The following is a 17,673-nucleotide window of genomic DNA, read 5'->3' on the forward strand; positions in this document are numbered from 1 at the left end:
CCCCTCTCATGTGTCATCTCAACCACATGGTGCAGCTACACAGGTGGACCTCGAATCGCTACTTGATTGCTCCGTTCGTTTGATGCCCCATCCCAGTCATCCGGGTGGGGGCTCGTACAGCTGGAGCATTATCTGCGTTAGGCTGTGCAGTAGATCCGACATCTGGTGAACTCGCGCGGGCAAGGCAATCCCGGGCGATACAGCCTCCTGGATCTCTGTGGAGGCCACATCCTAGCCAAACAGGGCCAAATGACTCTTGTAGATGCAGAACCGAAAGGAGCCAAAAAATAATAATTGAAATGCTAGCAAGCCCGGCTTCAGAGTGTATATAAGCCGCCAGGCCATCATGGACAAAAGACACGACAAGAAGCTGGCGATCCGCGTAGATCGTTGTTTCCGCTTGGTTCCTTCAGTCTTGCGCTACTGAGCACTAGCGGCCCCATAATGGCATTCTTTTTTTTACTCTTTGGGCTTCTAGCCTCACTGGTGTTCTGCAGTCCAATCAAACCTGTTACTCCGCGTCTTTCCCAATCGGTCCCCATATCAAGAGATACGCAAGGCAATTTTTCGCAGTCGTCCCAGGTCCCATGGCAGGGGTACGACCTGAACACCAACTACTATAAGACTATTCCACAGACCAATGTTGTCCGTGAATACTGGTTCGATATCGTCAACACGACCGCTGCTCCTGACGGCGTTGAGAGACCAGTGCTTCTGGTCAATGGCCAGTTCCCAGGCCCCACAATTGAGGCCAACTGGGGTGATACCGTTAAAGTACATGTTACGAATCGCATGGAAAACAATGGCACGGCCATCCATTTTCACGGAATTCGACAGCTGTACAACAACCAAATGGATGGCGTAGCAGCGTTAACTCAGTGCCCTATTCCCCCGAACTCCAGTTATACCTATGTCTGGAGAGCCGAGGAATACGGGTCGAGTTGGTATCACTCGCACTTTTCTCTCCAGGCATGGGAAGGGGTTTTCGGAGGCATTCTGATTCACGGCCCTGCGACAGCAGAGTATGACCACGACTTGGGAATGGTCTTTCTCGATGACTGGTCGCATCAAACGGTCGATGAGATGTATCAGTCTGTACTCGAGAGTCAAAACCCGCCTCATTTCCAGACAGGTCTTATCAATGGGAGCAACATCTGGGTCACTGCAGATGGCCAAACGGTTGGCCGCAGGTTTCAGACAGAATTTGTACCAGGCCAGAGATATCGGCTTCGATTGGTCAATGCGGCCATGCATACCCATTTCAGGTTCTCAATCGATAATCACGAGCTTACCGTCATTGCCAGTGATTTCGTTCCTATTGAACCATTCACAACGAATAACGTCCCCATTGGCATGGGGCAACGGTATGATATTATCGTGACAGCAAACCAAAATCCGGACAATTATTGGATCAGAGCAGTCCCTCAGTCATTCTGCAGTGACAACGGAAATCCAGATAATATCAAAGGAATCCTTCATTATCAAGGAGCTGCTGATAATAGCGAGCCCACGAGCACAAAGTGGAATTACGGTGACGACGTCCAGTGCCTGGATTTCTCATTGGACCAACTTGTCCCGTGGCTTGCTCTTGATGCAGATATTGGCGGTGCCCAGATGGTCGAGTCAGGCATAGACTTCACTCCATTTGGGGATGTTCCGTTGTATCTGTGGACAATGGGAGGCAATGCTCTCAATATTTCGTGGAAAGACCCCACGTTACAGCAGACCTTCGAGGATCCCGATAAGATGGACTGGTCAGCGAGCCAGGGAGTTATCGAGGCTCCGATAGCAGATAAATGGACCGTGTTGGTTGTGCAAACAGAACTTCCTGTTCCTCATCCAGTGCACTTGCATGGTAAGTTCACATACTGACAGTAGACCCTGGAATGCGATCAACTAACCTCTCACTGCAGGACATGATTTTTATCTTCTTGCCCAGGGATTCGGCCAATTCAACCCACAGAATGTTACGCTTAAAACGAAGAACCCACCCCGCCGCGACACTGCGCTCATGATTGCTGACACTCCCGAGAACGGTGGCGGCGGCTATATGGTTATTGGCTTCCCGGCTGACAATCCGGGTGTATGGCTTATCCACTGCCACATCGGGTTCCATGCAACGGAAGGCTTCGCGCAGCAGGTTGTCGAGCGACAGAGCGAGTTCAACACGTTCTTTAGCGAAGACTTGCTGGTGGACACTTGTGATGCATGGGATGAGTATGCCAAGGTGAACCCCTACGGACGTCAGTACCGGGGTCTTGCTGGGCCGTACGAATCGGGTATATAAAGTAATCCTCCTTTCTCTTCTCTTGTCTTGCTTATTATTTTGGATATTGTCCCGGGTTCTATACATATTTAATTGAGCGTTTGATTTCTTTGCTTTTCATTTAAACGCTTAATGATGGAATGGTCACGAGGTATATAATAAGACACAGTATATACATACAGATGCATCAGACAGACTTATAGTGCTTCAATATATGCTACAGATTGATTCAACAATCCTTGGAACCAGTTAAGGCTAACAATAATATATGGGTGCAGTTATGGTCGCCGAGAAGATTATAGACTATGCACTATCCGACGCGAAGACGAGATCCTTATATACTTAGAGGTAATCGGCGATAAAAGCAGTATAGTATATTAGACAATAACCTAATCTAAGACAGCAAAAGTAGCTGTAAGCTGAAAGTTTCCTATCAACTTTATGCAAACCCCCCTACCTAAATGATATCATCCCCACCACATCATTATCCTAACACCTTCTAGTCAAACTAGTGAAATATGACACACTACTACCATCATCCACCGTCACTATGCCGCAACCAAACCCTTCACTCTCTAAACTCTAGAAGAGGAAGGCACCCAATCATCTCTCCTAAATGTCCGAGATGTTGAAAGAATCGCCAAAATCCACTTTTCCTGACGGGGCCAATAGATGGACGCGCTGGTGACGCGTTGATGTCATGAAGAGACCAGATCAGATCAAATAGATGAGATCAGATCAGATCGTATCAGATTAGATGGGGAATATTGGGAGTATTGGAGGATGAGCCTGAGGCTGAGACCGAGGTCGGAGGGGAGGTGGTAGATATGTACTGGGTGTGTTGTGCGGGTATATATGGTTGTATGGTAGTGTGTTGGATGAATGAGGATGTCAGATGGATTCTAAGGGAACTAAAAGGGGATTGTTCTCGGACCCGACAGTTTCCAGGGGATTGTAGTTATCTTAGCTACTTGGCTATCCAGTCGGAGAATATCCATGTCAGCAGTGTTAGGTACTGAATGCAGGACAGTTATTTTTGTCTTAGATGTCTTCTATGTGTCTAGAACCCGCGTGTTACATCAATCTGGGGCTGACTCGTGTCTGCAAGGATTAGCCCACGTGGGTTTGGTGGATGGTTTGCAGGTTGTACAGTGAGCAATTAATACAATTAAGTGAGCCTATCTCCTAAGCTTAGTTGACGGTCGTCCCCCTAATCTGCCATAGTATCATATCATCACGCTAAATGCAAATACACCTGCTCCGTTGAAGATTCTGTGCTAGTTAAACTTTCGCTTTCTCTTCTTTTCGAAGAGTTCGAGCTCAAATAACAAAGCACACGCGGCAACCACTCGAAAGCTCTTAATCTCACCATACACTTCCCTACGACGGCGGGTGGGATCCTCCTTGTTGGTCTCACCACCGACATGGATGCAGGCGAAGCATAACTCCAAAGGTTTGAGTTGATCCGACGAACTGGTTATGGGTGACTCGGATGAGCTCCCCGCGCGCATCTGACCCACAATCCAAGTAGAGATGCGATCGAATTCGTCGGCGAGTTTGTTGGACTGATCACGCTGCCGACGGGTTTGTACACCCCTTTTGTTCAAGACGGACCCAATAAACACCTCTAGCTCACTCAGTGGCTCGATTGGGTGCTCGGAGTAATTGTTTCTTGCCGAGAATACGGCCTCTTCGTATCTGAAGCCACTGTCAGTCAGCCTCGGGCACCCAGGATTGTCGGACATACCTCAGGCGAATGTTTCGGGCTTCATCCAGCCAACGTTCCCATGACAGCTTTCCTATTTCGTCACAGCGCTCTTGGCTAGACCATAAAAACTCGTTCCAGAATTCGTCTTCGTTGGGCCGCACTTTGCTCTGGACGTCTTCCTGCCATATCTGTTGTTCATCTACACCCCTGTAGAGCTTGCCCAATATTTTCTCAGATTTATAGTACCTGTGAAGCGGCTCTAGGTCATCATCCGCATCGTATGCAGCTTGAATAACATATTCCTCCAGCGCAATCTCCGACTTATTGTGGATGCGGGCCACTGGACCTGGTGCCATGCTGTTCTGTTGTTAGTATTTCAATGTTCACAGGATAGGTGAGGGGAATATGTAATGACAACGTACAAGTCAGGCCTGAAAGGGTTTCCTTTCGGAATGTTTTCCAGTTGAACTGGAACCCCCGTCTTAGAAAAGTCAACCGCCGTAGAATGTAATCGGGCCAACTCTCTGCAGACTGGATGGGATGTCCCCTCATCCTCCTGGTCAGCCATGATCATATGTCTTGTGGCGATCACCCCAAGATGGTCCGTCTTCATAAAGTCGAGGAAGAACTGCGCCATATCGTCGCGCTCCACCGGACGCCCGATGTCGACTGGGCTTACGCGTGGATAATCCGCGGGCGCAAATGTCCGCACCGGATAGGCATCGGTATCCCAAATGACGTTGAATATATCGCCGTCGAGATCACCCCCGCTCAGCTGGCTTGGTAGATCGCGATACCCCTTACTACTGAAGACAATGCAGTTCGTAAGCTCTGCCAACGGATGGTTGGCAGTGGGGATAACGTTCTGTGCATATTGAATGTCTCCATCATGCAAGGCAGGCGAGCGAGTCACCAAGACTTTCCCAGCGTTAGGGGGGGCCTCATGTCTTCCTTCTATAGGCTCGTATGTTATGTAGACCTGGTCAGCCTCAAGAAGCCCTGTTTCGTCCATGATACCGAAAAGAGTGATGCCCTTAGAGACAGGGATGCGAGCTTTATGTTTCAACAGACGCAGCTCTTTCAGAACAACAGCTTCGACGACGGACCGAACAAAAGGTTCTTTTTTATAGTCAAGGCCACTCTGATGGCAATAACGGAAGAGCCTGAAGAAGCCTATGCTGTCACAGACTGCCTGTCTTTTGATGAAGACTTCGGAATTATGAGCGCTCGCGGTGACACTACGGAGCTTGGTGAGTGCTGCGTCTTGCAATTTGATGAACCAGTCATCTGGTGTTCCCATATCCTCCAGAATCTTGATCATTTGTCGATTTAATACCAACCCCATTGGCTTGGCTGCCATATCGCAGATCTCAAGGTCTTTCATGTCTCCGTCAAATTTGATCATGGAAGGTCGAATGTTGACTTGAAAGCCCGAAAGCCGACCATCAACAGCAAGCATGCCCTTTGCACCACCTAGTCGAACTTGAAAGCAAGTAGGAGAACCTTTTTTCTCCGGTATGTGACGCCAAATGGACTCTGCAACATCCCATGAGAGGGTTCCTACGCCGTCACTGAACACTCGCTTGCCATCCCTAGATGTCACATCTGCCACTTCAGAGACCTTTATATCGTATTCAGACAGGGAAATTGCATAGGGAGTATCTGTAAACGCTTGACCAATCCTGGCGGCGCACCTAGCAGGTGATTGGATCTTGCTGAAGTCGCCAAGCGCCTTGATAATGCTAAAGTGAGTTTGAAATTGACCGGATTCGTCGACGAACGGGGAGGAAAACTATACTGAAAGGTTATCAGCTATCCTAAAAGCATCTCATACTAAGTTCTCTACTTGCCCAGACAGCGTGAGATCTCAGTGAGGAGTGCGACCATCCCAAGAATGAATAAGTCCGCCCAGCTATCTGGATGCCGCGGGTGAGAACACTTTTGAATCTGGCAAATACATCATCATAGTGAGTTCGAGAATTGAAGTGGAGGTCTTGGCCAGTCTCGTCACAAAATTGTACTCTAATGAAGTAGTCATGGTGATTTGGAAATCTTCGCAGGATCCGATTCCTAGGTTCCAGTTCGGGTCCGTGCAAAGTAACACGCGTGGGCGTAACCATGACCTTGTGAATTGGAGTCAAGTTATTGGAGGGACCTAGCATGTCTCCGGAATTCGCCAAGTCCTGTAAGACGTCTCTTTGGTTTTGTTTCAGAGCCGTCATAAGAGCTCCGACCTCGAAGTCGGTTGGATTGCCGAGAGGTGAAGGCCAACCAATCATGTCGAACAGTTTCTTCATGGCTAGTACGGAAATAGGTTTTCGGTGGGCAGCTAAGTCTTCCTTATGGGCTTTTGCTAGTTCTTGTGTCAGATTATGGACCGTGCGTGGTAGTAAATAAGCGTTGTATGCAAGAGCCTGCAACTGGAACAAGATGCCAAAGGGAAGAGAGTTATTCCTCGTGCAGGTGGCTAATTCGTCCATCAGAGCCTTGAGATGAAGATTGAATGCACCCCTCGGTGGTGCACTGAGGGGAAGGATATCGTGGCGTATGATTGTAACTTCCCACTCCCTCAGATCTTGAATATGCTCCATGAGGTCACCGGCAGGGACCCGAAATTGATAGACAAGACATTGCCCAGCCACATCGGAATGGGTTGCACCCAAGGAGCACATCCGTGAGCGTGAAGGTGCCGTTGCATGGTAATTGGAAGGCCCAAGCTGGAGCATCTGGAATGCGATGGCCAAAGGGCCCGGATCAGGACCGCTATGAGAGAAGAAGTACGGAACCGTAGACAAGGTGAGTGTCAGACTCCCATCTCTGGACCATATGAGCTCAACGACCGTACTGAGTGGTATGCGGACGTGGTACTTGGACTTTTCCAACTTGATTAAGATTGTCCTCTTTGTGAACTTCATCAAGCCGGTGTCCAACCACTGCACCTCTGGGACATAGGCAAAGTGTTCTCCCTGATACATAGTATATCCACAGCTAAACTCCAGTAGACGGAAAGAAATATGCCGATTATCTTCGTACTTGTGCAATTTGTTTTTGACTCGCTGTTCAGCCATATGCTGGAGGGTTTGGATGGCGAATTTGCTCGGTGCCTTCTTACTCCGCACGCAGAAGACATCGGCGCCCAAAATGCGCAGCTTGGATTTCAGTCGCGGTTTTCCGCGGGCGGTCATCGTTCCTGGAATTTCTTCCTGCCCATGTAGAAGTAGGAAACGCTCTCCATCTTCAGGGCGATGGAAGATGAGGAATCCGATGCCTTTTCTCTTTGGCTTATCGCACAGGAAATTGAGGATCCCTAGCCGCTTGAGGATGGGCTCTATCTCTTTCTTTAGACCCTCGTCTGAGAGGTGGGCTGGGACGTTATGCATAAATATCTCCATTGTTTACAAGTACAAGACAGTACAGGAAGCAAGAGAGCGACGGTAGAAAGTAAAATGATGATAAATGAAGTGAGCAAAGTAGTATACACGAAGAGAAGAGGATGAAGAGAAGAAAGTAACAGAGGAAGGCAAAGGAAAGTGAAGTGAGGAGACCAACGCCCGGCGCTTCAGCCTCCCCCAACGATTGGTGAATGAGCGTCAGGTGACCCCATCGCACCTTCACTCACATTTCATCCTACGAAGATTCAACTGAGTAAGAATCGACAGTACAAAGGAAAAGCAAAGAGGGGAAAGGTTAGAATCAAACGTATGCTTCACACGACCAGAAGACGTCGATAAAGCAAATGAATCGAAGCGAAGATCTAGCACCCCTGCGAAGTGAGGGAGTACCTATTTCGAAGCATCGATCAGATCTTAAACTGAGAAGTGACATAGGGAATGACCTTCACTTCGCCAATCAAGCCATTATCCACCAGATCGGGCAATGGGTCAGTCAGCAGAGGCGCAATCCCCGAGATCCAATATCATCGAAGATACTCCGAATATAATTCCACATGAGTGTGGGAACAACGGCAGTCACTTGATTGACGCCGCTGGCAAGGTACGGACCAATGTCAACCCGAGGATCGGCAAAGTCCAGAGGTCCCACATCCTGGCCATTGACGGACACTCTGATGCCTTGCCCGATTCTGGGGAAAGTGAGGTAGGCGCCATCAACATTGCCAGCAGAGCTCGGAGGCCAGCTGAAGGAAGACGAGTAGTAGCCGAGACCAGAGGCGTTTCGGAGGGCTGGGATATCGACCCAGGAGACGAGCGTGTCGAGCTGGTGAGTGGTGTTGCGCTTCACGGCTTGGATGGCGGCATTCGACATGTTGCTGGGGGCTTCCCAGTGTTCCGCGATGAGTGTCCAGTTCTTCAGGTCCGAGGTAAGAGAAGCGGAGTTTACAGCGAGGTTGTAAGATGATCCGTTGGAGAGCTGGAGGGTGCAGTCGCTGCACGAATCGGTGGATGTCTGTAGGAGGAGACCGCCAGAGGTGCTGTAATTATATCCCAGAATGTTGGAGGGGACACGTGAGGCGTGAAGCGACGGGGTGTCGATTTCAGACTTCAAGTCGTTGCTGAAGGCAAAAGCGACAGTTTGGTTCGCAGTAAGGCGAAGAGGGATCACGGTCGTGTTTCCGCTTCTCTGGTAATGAAGCAGCGGGCTTCGGTCGCCAGTCCAGCTGTCCAGAATGTAAGGTGTCTTGGTCGAGGTGACCGTGAGATTGCCTTCGGAAGTCGAGTCTTTGGCATATACAAACACGTAATCCGTTCCATTCTCAGTCCGAAGAATCGGGTACCAGGTGCCATTAGTCTGAACCCCGACGCGCGGAGGGAGGCTGAGCTGCTGGAGCTTGGAGGCAACTTGCCCAGTACCAGTGGAATAGACATTTTGAGAACTGTTGAGCGTCTTCAAAGCAGCGTAGACCGCGGCCTCATTGCTCGCGGCACCATTCGGATAGTATCCCGGAAAACCACCACTCAAGATAACAGGAAGCCCGGCGTCGGCGTACTCTTGGAGCTTCGAGACACCCGCCAAAGTGACATTCTGATTACTCGTAACGACAATGGCCTTGTAGGCCGGGGCTTCGGGCGCCAAGAGGCCGTCTGACACATATGCTTGTGAGAGATTCAAGTTGGGAGGCGACAGATAAGTGTAGGTGTAACCTGCATCGATCAGGTCGTCGGCAGGATAGAGGGTTTCCAGCTGAGGATCAGTCATGGATACCCCGTTGTACAGAGCAATGTCCGTTCGTGGCTGGCCAGCGTGCAAGATGTACTGGTTCCGGCTGACATAGTCGATGGCGTCTGCCAACCCATGGCCCCAGGCAGGCTGCTTGTCATAGTAGGACTCTGAGAAAAGCATGAAGAATGACGTGTAACCAGGCCACGTTGTCTCGTAGTAGTCCCCAGTGTATGACTGGCCATGCAGGACTATTTGGTTGATGCCACCAGCGAAAGCGGTGTTGATCTGTCCGAGCAATTCGCTGATAGAAAGAGCAAATGCCTTATCCAAATCGGCGCCCATCTCGTTCGAGACCACATTCTTCTGAGCAACATTGGCGACGCCCGAGAACTGACGATACCCATCAATGTTATTGTTGAACGCAAGGCTCTCACACTCCGGGGCGTCGACGTGGTTGATGTTCACTTCCATGTTGAGCGGCAAGTTGTAGGAGATCTGAGCGGAATAACCCAAGCCCAAACCTTCCAGCCAAGTCGAAAGAGTGTCCAAGTAATTCTGATAGCCCTTTTCGAGAGCAGCACGGAAGTCATTGATGTAGCCTTGTCCCTCATCTTCACTGTCCAAAACGCATTCCAGATCACCGGGGTAGGATGGCTGTTCACCGGGGTTGTTGTTGCCATACATGACGAGGGGAAGATACTTGCGCAGCTGGTAGCCGTTGATCTCTTCAAAGAGATCAGGAATGGACGGGGACCAAGAGATGTTAGACTTGATCTCGATGCTGTCTTCCCAGCCATAGCGGCCCACCTCTTGCAAAAGTGCCTTGGTCTCGGTATCATTCAAGATATAGTTCTCCCAGAAGTCGACCGTCGTTTGAGCACCACGAGCGCTGTAGTGATCCACTGTGTAGGAGCCATTGTCGAAAAAGGTTCCGGTGCTGTTTTCTTGGATGTCAAGGTTCTTAACAAGGTCTTGATACTGGTAGTAGGCGAAGAGACGATAGGTGGAATGATCGCTGACATTGAATGACAACGACACTTTGCCATCCTCACTGACCGCATCGGTATGATCGACCAGCGACCCTGTTGCCAGAACCAAGCGAGTCGCATTGTTCGCAGGGGTGGAAAAGAGACTGCTCGCAGGATTGACAATCCGAGAGGAGCTCACAACCCGCGCGGATACCAGAGAAACAAGTTCACCAGTACCCCAACCGGGAATTTGACCACTGTATGTGCCATTTGACGGAACAGTAACATTGAACGGTGCCTTGATTCATTAGATAACATCAAGACTTCTTCTGACAGGGTGGCTTACCAGATCCCAATGAAGCCCCTCATCAGTTGTATTGGCTGGAACACCCTGACCTTGATTTGGGCCCAGAGCAAAGTCGTAGACCAGACCCAAGTCCTTTGCAGTCTGCAAAGTCGCTTTGAGGATTTTCCTAAATGCCGGGGTGCCAAAGCCATAGGTAGCCCAGTCCGCACCAGCGGGCTGCGCGGCCAGCGAACCACCATAGTTGTAGAGACCGAGGAACTCGATTCCTCCAGCACCGATTGCGGCAGCCTCTTCGATATTCTTCAACACAGTATCGGTATCGACACTGGCATCGGGGAGCCAGTACCGGAACTTCAACCTCTGATCATTGGCCGGGGACGCAAACGTCCCATTGCTGCTAGCTGCAGCGGCAGCCTGGGCTATAAGGGGCAGCCCGAGAGAAAGGAGTTTGATGTTCATGGGTATTGGATACTCCACGAAGTAGAAGTGAAAGAGAAGATGTAAGGAATGTCGAAGTCAAAGACGCAGTTGCACCTGGCTATCTGCCCTTTGTTCTGTAGTTTGTATGTGGTGATGAGTGCGCTGTCCGAGTCCTTTTATACCTGCACCGGGGGTAGAAGTCGGCAATGGGCCGGTCCATCGTATCGAGCGGACTCTCTGAATGGGGCAAGTGAGGGTGACAATCACAAGCCTAGATCAAAACGTCCGAATACCTCGTATGGTCAATGATAAGCTTCTCAAGGGAGGTGCGTATGAGCAGGTGAGCAAGCACCACGGCTTTTCCGCCTGAAGAATCCGCTTCATGCCGGTGAGACCATACAGCGCCGATGTGATTGGCGAGCCTTATGAGGACGCGTTTGCCCTCATTCACCACTAATTTAACCCTTCAATCTAAAACGGACCTGCAGATAACGGAGGATTTGTGCAGTCACCTATCAAAAAATTCATTGTTCTTTTGAAGAAACGCCATTCGATCCCTCTTGCTCGTATTCATTCTCGGTGTTGTTCTTCCAATCAAGTCTCTCCGCAAGACTTCCATGGTGGTCTGCCAGGCAAATATGGATAATCACTTCGACCAATGCCAGCAAAATGATGGTTGAGTGGCTTACTGTGGATGAAACAAGCACTCCTTCGTGCTACCCAGACACGAGAAAAGCTTGGAACGGGGAAGTGAGGCATTGCACTTCGGTGAGTCGGTGTATGGCAATACGACGAAGCCAGTGGAGCCGAGAATGATGGACAGGTCTCTTTCCCAGTGTGTTGAAGCATCCGATTCTAAACCCGCTGATCTTTCACTTCCGTAGAGGATGAGGAGGGATGTCGACAGTAACCAATCATCTTGGTGAGCTTTCACACAAAGTCACTCGTCAGGACCAGGACCATATTTCTCATGTGCTGCACGAGGTCTCATGTGCTGCACAAGGATGTTTAGGCCGGTGCCCGCATTGATACCCCTCATTTCGGGCGTGGTGAGAGATCGACATTTTGGCAGTGGCTGTGATGGTTGTGCGTTGTGGAGAGGGAGTTCCGATGCTCTTTGTGGGCCTTCCCTCGAGGCCCTTTCGGGGTCGGTTATGCCGAAACCCTGATGGATTCATTCGAACTCTACGAATTGTCATCAAAGTACTCTGTAGAAATCGGAAACCTTATCCTATACTTCCTCTATCAAGGAACTATTCGACGATGACAAACTCACGTTAGCCTCGAGCTAATGCACCTCGGAAATTGGCCATTCGTGTCCCATCCAGGTTTCCAGGCTGAGGTGACCTGAAGGATCTGTTAGTCAGCGGACAATAGATCGCCGGTCTATCATAATTTACCAAGTCACACAGCAACATCGGAATGGAGTCGGAAATCCCGAGCGGCAGACACTGCCGATCTCAGCCATCGGGCTGAACCGTTGAGCTGATATGGACAACCTTCAGTCCGATTCATCTTATTTTCTTCACATGCTCCTACCCAATCGAGCCCGCTACTAAGATGGTAGGTATGATATGCAGTGATGCACAATAGCACCCTACAAATTAAAAATGCGGCCGCTAGCGTATCGGGACCCATTTACCATTAGCGCAGCCCTTCTATGACACCCACGTGTAAGGCGAGTGTACAACTTGTATAGTCTTCTCAGTCCTTCCCTCGACCGCTTGAGCATACTTCACAAGATTATACCAGTTGTCACAGTACTGGGCAATAACCGGTCGAGATTGTCAACAAAATAACGAAGACCATGGAAGACTGACTCGGTTGTCAGTCCCTACTGCGATTGAAATGAATCAGTCCAATAGTTACGAGGCTGTCGAAAAGTGGACCTTTGCCAAGCTGGCTATTCCCTCTGCTGGTCCTGCAGCTCGTGCCAAGCCAACCATGGTCAGAAGAAGTAAGCTCTATACGATCGTCATCTTATCTGCTGCATGTATAGTTCGCTTGGATGGCGTTTCTCTGACTATCTGAAACAGCCGCTTGGTTATCGATTATCCTCGACTACTCTCGTCTACGAATTAGTAGTAGTGCAACATGCTAACACGGCCAGGATCTTGAAAGCTTAGTATCCACTACTAGCAAGAAAGACACCAACTTCAGCTCATATTACTCGGCTTGCGGTATGTATCCAAGCCCGGTGGATCTCCCATATCCAAGTGCAATATATCTGCGATGGCCCCGCCAGAGAGGATGACTCAATGAACACGAGATACCTCGTATTATCCTAATCGCTAATCTGCACGTCGGCAGTTGCTTACACAGTGGCAATGTGCGCTCGGTGTTACCGGCTGTAGGTTGCGGCTCTGTACAGAAGGCTACTGTAGCAGTAACGTCCTTGCTGACGACGATGTTGCCGAGTTAGCGAGCTGAGCCACCTATATGTTCTAGATTGTTGTCAGCTTGTCTTTTTATCTTCCAGGCTAATAATGACGTATGACTATGATGCCATGCACCTGGAAATATTATTGAAGGATGATGCGGGCCAAACCGCTTCCTGAGACATTTGAAGGGGCATATCTAGCAGCGTGTAAGAGCCTGCCTATTAGGAATCTTCTTATTTCTTTCAATCTACGCAGAATTTAAGAAAAGGCATTACGAGTATTTGATCTCAATAACGTGACTCAATATATATCTGTCAACGCGCTACCCCGTAAATACAAAATAATAGTAGACTGCATCTAAATGGACAGCAGATAGAAATATATGTTCCAACAACTGATTTCATCTATCGTGGCTCATCCAGAGATATTACTCCCTCCGTACTCCAAAATAATCTACAACCCCAAAGGCCTGCTCAAAAACAGACGAGTAAACAAGTCCACCGGTGCCTCATCCCTCCATTCAAAGCTATACAGCTTTGACTGTCTAATAACCAGCTTCCACTGGCTCATACATGCTGTGAAGAGTCTAGCATGCTGGGGCATCACGCAGGACACCACGAGTACAGGAAAATATTCCTCATCACTGAAGAGATACGGGTACATTTCCTTACCTCTACCACCATCCTCGTAAAGCTTCTCGCGTTCAACTCTTGAATCCACCTCCCGCTGGTTTGCACGGCCTCGCATAGCTTCCACGAGAGCACTAATCTCCGAGTAGAGGATGGAGTTTTCCCGGGCCGTCGTCACATCGATGAGGTGGAACGCTAGATGGGGATAAACGTTTTCATTGTCGGCAGGCACATGGCGTGGTGGGCGCGGTGAACCTCACACGGTTGTCCACAGCGGCTTGGTTGCCACGGCTTATTGTAATCCTTCCGGGAAAAGAATTTGTCGAAGGCCTCCCAAGTGCCTCTTCCAGTTCTGCCGGGTCCATCGTCTCCCAGCCCGAATTGCGTGCATATCTCTAGTCCGATTCTTAGAGCATCATAAAGCTCTTGTCACCTTTCGATGTTTCTAGTACCATCTGCCCGTCGCTCCCGGTATGACAAACCCGTATTCATCAAAACTTTGGCTCCGATTTCTTGCTGTCGTGAGGTGAGTAGTGTCCATTAGTCTGGCCGTTCCCGGCAAATCAGCGCACGCGCGACATCTGCCGGGTCAGATTACCCGAGTCTCTATTTCTTTCCTTTTGCGTCGGGCCCATGCATCGATTGTAGACGGACTTATTGATTCAGACTCTTCTGATAGTTCCCCTCACAGTTTTCCAGAGGGTGCAAATGCTGGAGAATTTTGTATGGCTATACCAGATACCCGGTATCCCACCAACTATCGTTGTTGTAGTTGTGTCCGAGAATGGCTTTCAGCCAAATGGTACTATTTGTTTGGCTCATGTGTACTGTGTGCTGTAGAGTTCCTAGAGAGAAACTTACTCAACATTATTAAGGCGTTGTTTAACCTGGGCCCACGAGTGATGCGCTTTTCGATGATTGTAGAGGCTTGACGTACGCGGTCTCCCGGCGCTATCTCCCAGAGGCCTTTTTGGTGCTGATCGATGTCAAAAAGACCCTCGCGCCTGGGCGGAGTCGACCGGATATTCCTTCGACTTTGCCAATATCAGGGGTGAAACAAAACAGGTGAAGTCATTGCTGGGTTAGATTCTGCACTATCAAGATGTTCAAAAATCAAACTGCGGCTTATGATCAACGTTATAAAGACGGCTAATATTGATGTGTCCGTCTTCAGAGACGTTAGTTATTCCTCCATTCCATGGTCATCTTGAGCAGTCTGTCAGGATCAAGATCAGCTGAGTTGATAGGTTCATTCATCTTATCGGTCCATATCTTTAGCCTTATTTCAGAATCTTTTCGATATAGAGGAACGTTCCTTCAGTCCTGCTTCATAAAGCTTGGATGTTCACGATGTGGTCAGCTATTGTGAAGTTGAAATGCTTACAACCGTAGGTCGTAGTACAATACTTGCCAAAGAGTTCGCACATCTCATCTTGTTTTAGTAAGGATACTATCCGGCTCACAATATCGATCGTCATTCCGAATGACTGCTGTAACCAATCCTTGGCATTCTTTGCGAAGGTGAGATATCATCGCTCCCTCCTTTGAAATTGAATTTCCACAGCTCTGGGATGGACAGTAGAAGGGTACCATTCTGGTCCGGTTGATAGACCAGTTGAGCATCTACGCAAAGAGAAATCAAAGTTGTTGGAGTTGTGCTTTCTACTGCAGTACACATCTGCAGCGAAACAAGATATGTTGTCTTTCTTGGGGTCTTATTTGGAAACGTTGTCTTTGCAAGGCGACTTCTAGGTCAAACGACTGCTCGCGTCGTTTTGTGGGCTCTGGAGGTGTGTCCTCGTCGGCGTGTTGTCTGCCACGTCGTTTAACCATTCTCGGTATGATAGACACATTGTTCTCCTGTTCGAAAAATATTGAAAGCACCTAGCAACCTTGAGGGTATAAGGTATGTGTTTTAGGATATGGTAGCCGTCCACCAATGTATTACTGATATCCTTCGAGCAGCTGCGGTAGATTGGCCACTTATCCTACAGCAGCGTCAAACATTTGCTGTACCATTGTGGTATAGTATCCTTTAGACAAAAACAATATTTCAGGCGACAAGTATGGCCAGGCTAAGGTCATCAACTTCGGATTGTTGTGATCGCGTTGAGGCGTTACTAGGTCGCCCTGTCTGCTCTGAGTAGCCAATGGTTCCTTGTTATTTTTGACAAACAGGCTGTTCTAGTATGATCTGATGAGTACATCAACTGACGGAACACGCTTCTGTCGGGGTTGCATAATTCTGCCGAGTCGGCTAGTGTCCCCGGCCGGGTGGCTGCTTTTTCTCCGGAAGTTCCCTAAAATAATCCCTGTCTTTTATTAGACTAGTCATAATAGTAATAAGAATGATACTATTTTTAATGATGTGCTCGGAAAACCCAGACAGGTTGGAATTTGTTCGTGGAGCAGACCATGATAAAGGTCCGGAATATGTAGGCATTTGGCCATGAGATAGGCATTAGATAGGAGATCAGAATATTTCTGGGATCAAGTCATCCGGGTCCACTATTTATATTAGAAGAAACAGGCAGGCAGAGAATAGAACTCTAGTTAATAAGCAAAGATGAATAGTGATTACAGACAATTATATATGTAACTGCAATAATTCAATGTCTGAAGCTCTACATCCATGGATCCATTCCCTGAGAAGTTATATATTCAATTAGTATATTGAATAGCAGTGCAGTTGTAGCTTCTGCTGGCAATGTTGGCATCCGTCTGTGCGAGAAGCTGACCTATCTGATCATCCGGACCACGGTGGTATTGCAGGTCAGCATCGACGATGGAAACCTGTCCAGAGACATCATCTGGACCATTTTGGCCGCTTCAACAGCGGCACTTAGACGTGCCCAACTCCGTTGGGTTTAGTGTGATGTTGTGACAACCCCATCAGTAGTTTCATAGCCTCAAATGCCGCCGTCCAGCGCACACTCCTCAAGTACCGGGCGACTTCCACAGTAATCCCATGCGTACAGCATTTCTTCAGCGTGCGACGGATCTGCGTCGGCGACACAGACCCCATTAGCGAGACCATGTGATTCATCAGCACTCTAGACTGGGTCTGATCCATGTCTGTCTCGTCGAGATGACTACATATATCCTGACCGTCTGTCATCTCGCCACCGAAGTGATGAAACGCCCAACATGTCAGAGTCCCAATGAACAGACACCAGGGGTAGTGGAATACTCCGCTGACTTCCCAGTTTCTTAAATTCAGTATTCCCTCACGCAGCATTTGTGCTGCATGCCATGCAGCATGGTCTGCGGCGGTGGTTTGTATACATACCCAATCCCTAACCCATTCCTCGCTCACCTGGCGATCTTCTGGCATCACTATATGTCCAAATATAGCCTTGGCACCGGCAGTAGCTTGCAGGTGGCGGATTTCGCATTTGATCACGATATGTGCGGTATGGTAAAGTGCCAAAATGGCAGCAGTTTCTTGCTTCTGATTACTCCGCGGTGCCCGGCCGTCGCCCATGCACTGGGACAAACCCATGATGTAGGCATCATAGTGTGCCTTCCATGTCTCCAAGGCATGGGCCATTCTGCGTCGCCATGGCCTCCATGGCTCCTCGCCCTGGTCTATGTCGCTAAGGTAGATGGATCGGTTGTCAAAATGGGAGATATCGTTGCACATAGACATGATGCCATGCAGGAGCAACGTAAGAGATAAGTTGTCCATCGGCAGGCTCTGGAACTTATCACCGTCCTGGACGAGGTTCTTGATCGTGCTGTGAAAGAATGGCTGTTCGGTATGAGATTTTCGAATGTTCTCCCAGGCTGCCTCGGTGGGTGCTTCCCACAGTTCCGGGGAACATGGCAGCGGGACTTGGATGTTGTGCGTGGACATGTTGGGCATTACGGAGTAGC

At 49.1% G+C, this 17,673-nt stretch overlaps 5 protein-coding genes across 5 annotated transcripts; 1 reads left to right on the forward strand and 4 right to left on the reverse strand.

The window, feature by feature from the left end:
• Window positions 1-378: 378 nt before the first annotated feature.
• On the forward strand, window positions 379-2,495 carry ASPBRDRAFT_205644 (uncharacterized protein). The gene is made up of 2 exons (XM_067621747.1): window positions 379-1,855; window positions 1,914-2,495. Exons 1-2 carry the CDS (start codon window positions 445-447, stop codon window positions 2,285-2,287), a joined length of 1,785 nt encoding a protein of 594 aa, XP_067480638.1. The 5' UTR covers window positions 379-444; the 3' UTR covers window positions 2,288-2,495.
• A 1,048-nt stretch (window positions 2,496-3,543) lies between these two features.
• ASPBRDRAFT_53602 (RNA dependent RNA polymerase) lies at window positions 3,544-7,366 on the reverse strand (the record flags this gene model as incomplete). Its single annotated transcript, XM_067627095.1, has 4 exons — window positions 3,544-3,964; window positions 4,014-4,331; window positions 4,397-5,766; window positions 5,825-7,366. The coding sequence occupies 4 exons, from the start codon at window positions 7,364-7,366 to the stop codon at window positions 3,544-3,546; spliced, it is 3,651 nt and encodes a 1,216-aa protein (XP_067480639.1).
• Window positions 7,367-7,859: 493 nt separating this feature from the next.
• On the reverse strand, window positions 7,860-10,826 carry ASPBRDRAFT_73803 (uncharacterized protein; the record flags this gene model as incomplete). The annotated part of the gene is made up of 2 exons (XM_067629226.1): window positions 7,860-10,358; window positions 10,407-10,826. 2 exons carry the CDS (start codon window positions 10,824-10,826, stop codon window positions 7,860-7,862), a joined length of 2,919 nt encoding a protein of 972 aa, XP_067480640.1.
• Window positions 10,827-13,621: 2,795 nt separating this feature from the next.
• Window positions 13,622-14,162, reverse strand: ASPBRDRAFT_194344 (uncharacterized protein; the record flags this gene model as incomplete). The annotated part of the gene is made up of 2 exons (XM_067620737.1): window positions 13,622-13,992; window positions 14,060-14,162. The coding sequence occupies 2 exons, from the start codon at window positions 14,160-14,162 to the stop codon at window positions 13,622-13,624; spliced, it is 474 nt and encodes a 157-aa protein (XP_067480641.1).
• Window positions 14,163-16,639: 2,477 nt separating this feature from the next.
• Window positions 16,640-17,653, reverse strand: ASPBRDRAFT_194345 (uncharacterized protein; the record flags this gene model as incomplete). The annotated part of the gene is made up of 1 exon (XM_067620738.1): window positions 16,640-17,653. The coding sequence occupies one exon, from the start codon at window positions 17,651-17,653 to the stop codon at window positions 16,640-16,642; it is 1,014 nt and encodes a 337-aa protein (XP_067480642.1).
• Window positions 17,654-17,673: the final 20 nt, after the last annotated feature.

The sequence above is a fragment of the Aspergillus brasiliensis genome (genome assembly GCF_001889945.1).
Source record: "Aspergillus brasiliensis CBS 101740 unplaced genomic scaffold ASPBRscaffold_4, whole genome shotgun sequence".
In the NCBI taxonomy this organism is placed as follows: domain Eukaryota; kingdom Fungi; phylum Ascomycota; class Eurotiomycetes; order Eurotiales; family Aspergillaceae; genus Aspergillus; species Aspergillus brasiliensis.